General features: G+C 47.7%; 1 protein-coding gene across 4 annotated transcripts in view; it reads left to right on the top strand.

Moving 5' to 3' along the window:
- Positions 1–10,092, top strand: part of grin1b (glutamate receptor, ionotropic, N-methyl D-aspartate 1b) — a 74,818-nt gene that overhangs the window by 53,213 nt on the left and 11,513 nt on the right. For all 4 annotated transcript variants that reach the window (XM_085476581.1, XM_085476582.1, XM_085476583.1 and 1 more), the window contains 3 exons: positions 1–22; positions 829–938; positions 1,051–1,196. The exon at positions 1–22 is cut by the window's left edge and continues 140 nt beyond it. In XM_085476581.1, coding sequence (XP_085332707.1) covers positions 1–22; positions 829–938; positions 1,051–1,196 — 278 coding nt within the window. The remainder of the gene's footprint in view (positions 23–828; positions 939–1,050; positions 1,197–10,092) is intronic.

Here is a 10,092-nt window from a genome sequence, read left to right as displayed (position 1 = left end):
ACGTGTCTCTGGCTATTCTCAGGTACGAAAACCTTCAGGTACTCACCTGCAGCCCATCCTGGGTGTGTTTTAGCGAACAGGAAAACTTTGAGAAGCTGAAAGATGTTTCTGTTGTGTCACAGCGATTCTTTTCTCTGATCACCAAAGACACATTCTGATTGGCTGCGATTACAGTCAGAGTTAGAGAGTCATCACCGATGATGGCCAAGAGGATTTCTACTCCGCCGACACACTCCTGAAACAACCAGCGGGAGGGTGTTGGTGGAGTATGTGCTTACAGCTTTCGTGTTTCCTCCACCTCGTAATGTCGAACCATTTTCCCAAAACCTTGATTCTGTTCATCTGGACATTTTCAGTGGGAGAAACGTCTCTTTAGGAGCCTTCCCCTCTGACAGATGTCCAGCTGGGATATCCACATTTACTCAGGGCCTTCTTCATGTGATGTTCTTCTGCTTCTCTGGCCACTGTGACTGTGGGGATGTTGGCTCTGTGCTGTAGGGTCATCAATGATGATGAAACTGACCTCAGCACATTGTTAGTCAGTGCTGCTAGTGTCAGTCCTTGTACAAAGTGTGCATCTCTGGCCTTAAGTACTCTTAATTGATGATTAGAGTCAGTACAAAAAGGCGGGCGAGATGGCAGGACACGCCCACACGAGACCAATCTCACAGGAGGCCCCGCCAGGGCCGTGAAAACATAAAAAGTGAGTGACCTGGGGTGTGGAGGATGTCACACAGACACATATTTCCACATTAAAAACACCTGAGCACAAACCAACATCTGAGCAATCAAATACGTGTCCGCTCACGCTTCATTGACTCTCCACAGTTCTCATGAGAACGGCTTCATGGAGGATCTCGACAAGACGTGGGTTCGATACCAGGAGTGCGACTCCAGGAGCAACGCCCCGGCCACCCTCACTTTCGAGAACATGGCGGGTAGGACTCAGTGCTGCCTCTGCTGCATGAACTGCGCCCCTGAGGCTGTGCCGTTTAGCAGATGTTACCTGTGAAGCGTTTCACGCCGTCTCTCGTCACTTGTGCCCCTCAGGTGTGTTCATGCTGGTTGCTGGAGGCATCGTGGCTGGGATCTTCCTCATCTTCATCGAGATCGCCTACAAACGGCACAAAGACGCCCGCAGGAAACAGATGCAGCTCGCCTTTGCTGCCGTCAATGTGTGGAGGAAGAACCTGCAGGTCCGTCCCTCTACTTTACTCTACTCTACTTTACTTTACGCCCTGACCTCTGCTGAAGCTCTGTGTGGCGTTATGGCACTCAGCCCACCTGTCTGTGGCTCTGCGGTAAACAGTATTCAGTATGTGTGATCCTCACAGCGAGGTCATTATAGCCAGCAGCAGGACTGAGATCAGGATCAGGCCTTTGTTTTTACATCTGTTAGGAAACATCTGTCATCTTTGCTGTTTAATAGGAGAAGCATGAGTTTTGTGCTCAGGATGAAGGGTTGTGTTAATTAAACTGACTGCTGATCATCAAGAGCGTGCTCACTGATGCTTGGTTAGCTTTCAGTGGCTCCGTGAAGCTCGGGTCGTTTTCTGATTCACCGGTGAGTGATTTATTCTGTAACTGTGACCAACAAGTGAAAAATGCCCAACCTACAGCCCAGAGCCCCCAGAACAGAAAATGTGTCATTTTCTCTTTTGTGAGGTTAGTCAGAGGTTAGTCTGAGATTAGTCTGAGGTTAGTCTGAGGTTAGTCTGAGATTAGTCTGAGGTTAGCCTGAGGTTAGCCTGAGGTTAGTCTGAGATTGGTCAGAGGTTAGTCTTGGGTTAGTCATAGGTTAGTCTGAGGTTAGTCTGAGGTTAGTCTGAGATTAGTCTGAGGTTAGCCTGAGGTTAGCCTGAGGTTAGTCAGAGTTTAGTCAGAGATTAGTCTGAGGTTAGCCTGAGGTTAGCCTGAGGTTAGTCTGAGATTGGTCAGAGGTTAGTCTTGGGTTAGTCATAGGTTAGTCTGGGGTTAGTCAGAGGTTAGTCTGAGATTGGTCAGAGGTTAGTCTGGGGTTAGTCATAGGTTAGTCAGAGGTTAGTCAGAGGTTAGTCTGGGGTTAGTCAGAGGTTAGTCTGAGATTGGTCAGAGGTTAGCCAGAGGTTAGCCAGAGGTTAGTCATAGGTTAGTCAGAGGTTAGTCAGAGGTTAGCCTGAGATTGGTCAGAGGTTAGTCTGGGGTTAGTCATAGGTTAGCCTGGGGTTAGTCAGAGGTTAGTCTGAGATTGGTCAGAGGTTAGTCTGGGGTTAGTCAGAGGTTAGTCTGGGGTTAGTCAGAGGTTAGTCTGAGATTGGTCAGAGGTTAGTCTGGGGTTGGTCAGAGGTTAGTCTGAGATTAGTCAGAGGTTAGTCTGGGGTTAGTCAGAGGTTAGTCTGAGGTTAGCCTGAGATTAGTCAGAGGTTAGTCTGGGGTTAGTCAGAGGTTAGCCTGAGGTTAGTCAGAGGTTAGTCTGAGATTAGTCTGAGATTAGTCAGAGGTTAGTCTGGGGTTAGTCAGAGGTTAGTCTGAGATTAGTCTGAGATTAGTCAGAGGTTAGTCTGGGGTTAGTCAGAGGTTAGTCTGAGATTAGTCAGAGGTTAGTCAGAGGTTAGCCAGAGGTTAGTCAGAGGTTAGCCAGATGTTAGTCTGAGATTGGTCAGAGGTTAGTCTGGGGTTAGTCTGAGATTGGTCAGAGGTTAGTCTGGGGTTAGTCTGAGGTTAGTCTGAGGTTAGCCTGAGGTTAGTCAGAGGTTAGCCTGAGGTTAGCCAGAGGTTAGCCAGAGGTTAGTCTGAGGTTAGCCAGAGGTTAGTCTGAGGTTAGCCTTAGATTAGTCTGAGGTTAGCCAGAGGTTAGCCTGAGGTTAGTCTGAGGTTAGTCTGAGGTTAGTCTGGGGTTAGTCAGAGGTTAGTCTGAGATTAGTCAGAGGTTAGTCTGGGGTTAGTCAGAGGTTAGTCTGAGATTAGTCTGAGATTAGTCAGAGGTTAGTCTGGGGTTAGTCAGAGGTTAGTCTGAGATTGGTCAGAGGTTAGTCTGGGGTTAGTCTGAGATTGGTCAGAGGTTAGTCTGGGGTTAGTCTGAGGTTAGTCTGAGGTTAGCCTGAGGTTAGTCTGAGGTTAGCCTGAGGTTAGCCAGAGGTTAGCCAGAGGTTAGTCTGAGGTTAGCCTGAGGTTAGTCAGAGGTTAGCCTGAGGTTAGCCTGAGGTTAGCCAGAGGTTAGTCTGAGGTTAGCCAGAGGTTAGTCTGAGGTTAGCCTTAGATTAGTCTGAGGTTAGCCAGAGGTTAGCCTGAGGTTAGTCTGAGGTTAGTCTGGGGTTAGTCTGAGGTTAGTCTGGGGTTAGCCTGAGGTTAGTCTGGGGTTAGTCTGAGGTTAGTCTGAGGTTAGTCTGAGGTTAGCCTGAGGTTAGTCAGAGGTTAGTCAGAGGTTAGCCAGAGGTTAGTCAGAGGTTAGTCTGAGATTGGTCAGAGGTTAGTCTGGGGTTAGTCTGAGGTTAGCCTGAGGTTAGTCAGAGGTTAGCCTGAGGTTAGCCAGAGGTTAGCCAGAGGTTAGTCTGAGGTTAGCCAGAGGTTAGTCTGAGGTTAGCCTTAGATTAGTCTGAGGTTAGCCAGAGGTTAGCCTGAGGTTAGTCTGAGGTTAGTCTGAGGTTAGTCTGGGGTTAGTCTGAGGTTAGTCTGGGGTTAGTCTGAGGTTAGTCTGAGGTTAGTCTGGGGTTAGTCTGGGGTTAGTCTGAGGTTAGTCTGGGGTTAGTCTGAGGTTAGTCTGGGGTTATTCAGCCCACTAATGAGTCACAGAAATGAGGAAAGCTTGGTCGACTCCGTGGTTTTATTCCTGGACTCTCACAGAGCAGCTTCGCATGATTCACGGTTCATAATAATCCTTCTTTATCTGACGCCACCCTGCAGCTCGTCTTCTGTCTGAGACAAGCCGTTCTAGCTCCTCCCCCTTTAAGTCAACTTTCCCCCGATTGGCTGCCCATTCTAAATACAACGTGCAGGAAGTGGGTGTAGAAAACCACCACTATGACATAATCAAAATATGAACTTTGACCTGCTGCTTTCTGTAGTGATGAGTTTGTGGACTGTGTGAGGTCAGCAGCTGTTTTCACAAACAAGTAAAAACAGGCTACGTCCACACGTTTTGGCCTCCCGTCCTCACTGAGACACTGAAAAATGCAGCGTTTTGAAAACGCATACATTTCAAAATGGAGCTGTCCCGTCGCAGTGTGGACAGTGAAAACGGAGACTTTCTAAAATGATGACGCATTTTAGTCATGTGATGCAGTCATGTGACCAATTAAACTGAGATAGCGGAGGGCGTTACACAGCAGTTGTTTTGTTTGACAGCCCTATTAAAGATCAACATCAGCCTGTACATGCTCCTGAGAGCTTTTCTTCAAATTCTTTAATTCTCACTCGCTTTTGCAACTTTGTACTTTTGTGTTACTTGCAGCAACGACTCCACCTCATTGTGAGTCCATTTAAAAAACTCGGTGCTTTTCCTCCACAATTTGCCGACGTGTCAACGAGCCGGAACGTAAATAAACGGCAGACAGAAATGAGGCAGGTCGAATCTTCTTGCGTTTCACGCATGTGCAGGACTGGAACGGAAGCGTTTTTGGCCGTTTCAATGTGGACGTACAACTCTGTGAACGCTAGTGTGGACGCGGAGCGTTTTCAGACAAAAACGCCGTTTTCAAATCTATCCGGGCCGGTGTGGACGTAGCCTGAATGTAATTTTCTGCCCTTCTTCAGCTGCTGCATGTGTGACGTGCACGTCAGTGGAAGAATGAAAACACAGCTGTGTCTGTGTGTAGATCCACACATCGTCATAGTCAGAGTTATGATAAGGTAAAACAGGAAGCTCCATTAACACTGCCTCAGCGAGGATGCCTTCGCTCCACCTGGGTTTCTGATTAATTTCCTTCCAAGCTTTAACGACTTCCTGCTGTTGATTGACCGATGGGTGATCAGATCAGCACCGCGGGGCCTCACACACACAACTACTGCAGTCACTGCAGGATGGACTGCAGCACATCCGGTACAAACATGCACAGTTGGTTTAATGTAGTTCGTCTGGCGGTGGTGTGGAAATGCTCCCGACAACCTCTGTCTCCTCGATTACACGCTGTTAAAATGGCTGCTGTAGTTAAGCTTTAAATGAAACTTAATGGTTCTGTGAGGGCGATCGAAGGGCGGCGGGAATCTACAGATATGGCTGTGCACAGTGCACCTGTAGTCACATGACCTGAGCTGTAATACAGCTGGTTCATTCACGGTTTCTTTGGGTTTTCTGGGAGCGCTGCAAAGCCTCACACAGCAAACAGACCAATTAAAAAACACAGACAGGCTGAGTTGGTTCTGACTCGTTCATTCCTCTGACACTTCACCTGAGAGAGGAACTTGGGTGATATGGTACTACAAGGTCATTAAGATAAGATGGGGCCTGATTATTTAAGACCTTGTATGTGAGGAGCAGGATTTTGAATTCTGGATTTAACAGGAAGCCAAAACAGGAGAAATCTGCTCTCTTTCTAGTCCCTGTCAGGACTCTTGCTGCAGCATTTTGGATCAGCTGAAGGCTTTTCAGGGAGTTTTTAGGACTTCCTGATAATAATGAATTACAGTCGTCCAGCCTGGAAGTAATAAATGCATGAACTAGTTTTTCAGCGTCACTCTGAGACAGGATATTTCCATGTGTGATATTTCTAATTTCACACATGGAGAATGGATTAAGTGAATCAGGAATCAGATTACTGTAAAGGCTCTAGTAATATGTTGGAGAGCCAAAACATGTACAGTGTAAGTCACAGTGATAATAACGTGGTGTGCTATTGGATTAAGTAATCCAAAGTATTCAGAATACTTTACTCTCATTGAGTAACGTAACGGAATACGTTACAGAATACATTTTGGGGCATGTAATCTGTAATCTGTAGTGGAGTACATTTTAAAAGTAACCTTCCCAACACTGACAGTTAGTCCTGGAATGGCAATGATGCAGCCCAGGCTTTGATATCATAATAATAATGCTGTCCTCCTCACGATTCATTCATTTTGGCCTCCTCTAAGCTGCTTTATTTTTTCTGTAGCTAACAAATTAAAATGATCTCATAAATATATCCTTCATCACACTGAAGACTGAACACTGGATCCACATTTGCACGATCAGAAAACAGGAGAAATCTGCTCCCTCTCTCCTTTGTTCCAGATGTTTTCTTGCCAGCAGCTGTGCTCAGCTGTCACATGAATAATCCTCGCTGCCGTGCCGGGATTAGCACTTCAAACAGCAGCCGCTGCAGGCTAGCAGTTAGCTGAGGATGATTAGCATTTCACACAGCTGTGACTGAAGGCCCAGAGTTAGCACAGGTGTTAGCAGCTGGAGGAGCTCGGAAACACAATCATCTGTATTTTCCACAGATTCCTTAAACCTGTTGTGGTTTTGAGTATTTGCTAACATGTAATAGGTGATTATTCACGTCACATGAGCCCAAGTTTCAAATAATGATGGATCACTGTCTACAGGTTTACTTACCGAGTCCATTGCTGCACAGCTCACAAGCTGCTGCCCTTCAGCAGGCTTCCAGAAAACGACCAATTAGAAGAGAGCAGACTTCAAGGGGGCAGGACGTTCAGACAGCTAGCCTCAGACAGATCAGTCTGATAGGTCCCCGTCCAGCAAACCTGCTAACACTCGTGTCTCCAAGTAACGATCGACTGACGGGCTCTCGTTTCCCCCAGGACACTCCTGTAACGTGTGTGAGACTCAAACTTGATTCTGAATACTTGGAACACTCACATCTGTAAGGTGACCTGTATGGGGGGGGCTTCTTAAATAGCTGTTTGTCCAAAGTTGCTGATCATGCCGATGGCGGCCATGTCTTTGGGTGGGTCACGTAGACGTCCTCCCGACACTATTAGAAGACGTGGTGGAAGACATGAGGACAGATGGTCAGAAGGAGGAAGTAAAACCAAAATAAGACACAGAGATACCAAAGTAAAGAACATTCAGGGGAAATCTACCAGACAGACACAGATACAATAATCTCACCAAAGCTGAACTTTATTGATCCGTGAGAACGCTGTGAAACGGTGACATCTGTACAGTGTGGTCACAGTTATATTTGGGGGATCCAGACACACGTCACCTGCAGAAAGACGTCACTCTTTAATGAAAACACTGTGAACATTTGAGTTCTTGTAGGATGAAACTCAGTGCGAGCATCTCTTTGCTTTATGTGGTTTGTAGCTCCAAGACTCGCTGCTGTTTCATTTTCATGCACGTCTTCGTAAAGTCAGCAGAGTCCAGGCAGGAAGTGTGTTCATCGCATCCTTAATGGCTGTTGCTCAACTGAAAACCTGTAATGATGGTGTTTTTTTATTTTTCATGTGCTGTTACTGACTGCTGCTCCGATCCAAGTCTTCCACTGTTCTGTCACTGGGCCCAGAAACATCTCACTGGGACCAGTCTGCCCAGTTTAACCAGTCTGACACCCAGTTTGGGCCTTTGGCTGAACCTGTGTGTCAGATTAGTGTTGGCTTTTTGGTTTCTCTGTTTTGAACGTGTTTCTGAGAGTCCAAACGAGAGCTGGGTGTGAAATTCAAACAGATTTTCAGCTTCTGTTTTTCTTTTTATCAACAAACCTGCAACACAACATGTAACTGACTTCGTACCATTAACGTTTCGCTGCCAAACACTGGTCAGCTGTGGTTTCTCTGCTTCAGGCTTCCCAGTACATCTGAGAAATGTTGACACTGAAAGAAGAAGCTGAAATGTGTGCAGAGGTACATGTCAGGTTATACTGGACCAGAGTCGGTCAAGCTACTTGAAAAAAGTAATGTGATTACAGTAAAATGTCACAGCCCATCTCTGCAGTGGACTTATTAATATTTCAGGTGTTGCTTTGATATTTGCATCATTTTGGTGGGCGCTGAGTTTGGTAACAATAACCCCGCCCCCACCTATGACATCACGGGTTCTCGATTGTGCGGTTTCAGCTTTGACCCGTGTTTACGTCCTCGTACGGTTTGTTGGCACTAAAAAGAACAGAGCAAGAACGTCTCGCCACTGATGCCCAGCTCTCACCTGAACTGTCACTGTGGTGGGTCAAAGGTCAAACTTATATCTTCATACGATGTTAGAGGTCAGACACCATGTGATCATCAGCCATGTGCCGCCGCCCCTCCCCCGTTCTGTTTTCTGTTCCCCGCCCTCCCCAGGAGAGATGGCATTATAACAGCAGAGTGTTGGTATAATGATCCCACGTGTTCGCGGCTTCATTCGGGCCTCATACGCCATCTTTGTTCCCCCTGCCTCACCCCCCTCCCCTGCCCCGTACCCCTCCCCCACGATGTTTCCTTTGCTTTGAGGTTGATTTCCTGTCGTGTTCCTGTGTTTGAGCCTCACGTTGGTGTCTCCCTGCTGCTGTGTGTTTGTGTGGGCAGTAAAACAGGACAGCGCTGCTCCGTTTTACTGAAGCATCACTTCATCTGAAGCTGTAGGGACTTCAGGCTCTGGGTTCTGTGCAGCGCTCTGAGGCAGTTTTTGTAGAAATCAAAGTGAACTGAATGAGAGCTTCACTGCGGCACCGAGAACAGCCCCACTGACACACCACATAACAGGGATACAGCCGTCAGCCGCAGCATTAGAAGCACCCAATCGCCTCCATCCTCTGAGCCAGGACGCTGCACGCAGGCGTGAATTAATTCACCAATAACACGCACACAAATACTCAGTGGTGGGCGGGGTGTTTAACCATAAAACCCATCTCATACTTGCAGCTGCCAGTCCCTGGCTCGGGGAGGCTCAGGGAGGCACGGGGGGCTCGGGGAGGCTCAGGGAGGCACGGGGAGGCACGGGGGGCTCGGGGAGGCTCGGGGAGACCCGGGTGACCGGCGTACCTCAGGAGACCTACCCAACACACACAGGGAGAGAGATAAAGAGCTGAAGACACAGTCAGACCAATCAAAACTTGAACATGGAAATTGTCGTGGGTATATCACAGTGAGCTGGTTGTTCTAATAGTTGACGCCAAAATAAAAGGTGGAGGTGACTCTGGGTGGATGTGAGATGAGCCTCTGTGGATCAGATCTCCTTGTCATGTTCCTCAAACTGCTGATGCAGCGTTGGTTTCCAGTGTGTCCTGACGATGGGAAATAAAACACTCTTCATCAGACTGGACACTCTTCTTCTGGCGCTCCACGGTCCAGCTCTGACTCTTCTGACCACCAGGCCGTTCAATGGCACCTGGACTTCTTTTTACCCTACAGATGAGGTGGTGACTCACAGCTCTGATGGTCAGCCACCTATAACTAAGTCAGAAGATGCTTTTCCAGTCAGTGGAAGCCTTACTGGAACCTTGAGGTGGTTCACTTGATGACAGGGTGGCCAACGACCACCTCAGGTGATCACCAGGTAAATAGGAACAGCTGATAAGAGTTGAAGCCTCTGGGATGACTAAAACAACGAGGTCAGATTGTGTTTCAGGTCACCAAGCACCTTTCTGTTTCTGAAGTCTCCAGTACACCTGTAGAGACAAACCAGTGAGTTCCTATCAAAGGTAGAGAGCAGCTACAGCCGAGTGTCTCCTCCTCAGGAAATGACATTTCAAACATGTAGGCAGGCAGTGACCCGTCACACAGCTCACTGTACGAGTGTTCGATGTTGGAAAGAAGTCAGAGCGCTGCGATGCTTTTTTCTGCAGGAGCTCTTCTGTGGGATCTGGTCTCAGTGGGCCTCAGGCACCCACGACCTGTCCCTGACTCGACCACAGTTCATCCTTTAGATCACCTTCACTGGTTATGCAGAAATCATCTTTCAGGGTCCAGAGAGGAAAATCACAGAAGTAAAACAAACAGAGCTCAACAGAAGGCCAATGGCCGTGCTCCTGAAAACCTCACGGGCAGTAATGAGACCAACACCCTGAACAGCAGGAGGCGCTCTCGCTCTGTGCTTGTGTTGAGCCACAGTCATGATGATGATGAAGGTTCAGACACAAAGGTTCACTTTAACAACCTTCACCTGCTTCCTGTTAAATCCACCAGCTGACCTTCGATTAGACGACACGCCGCTAATCAAGAAACAGCAACGAGACACATAAATACTGAAGGAACGAT

The sequence above is a fragment of the Copadichromis virginalis genome, linkage group LG12, assembly GCF_057382275.1.
Source record: "Copadichromis virginalis isolate Kocher_CV1m ecotype Utaka linkage group LG12, C_Virginalis_male_GT1.1, whole genome shotgun sequence".
Lineage (NCBI taxonomy): Eukaryota > Metazoa > Chordata > Actinopteri > Cichliformes > Cichlidae > Copadichromis > Copadichromis virginalis.
Note: the sequence above shows the minus strand (reverse complement) of the source record. Positions and strands in the feature narration are given on the sequence as shown.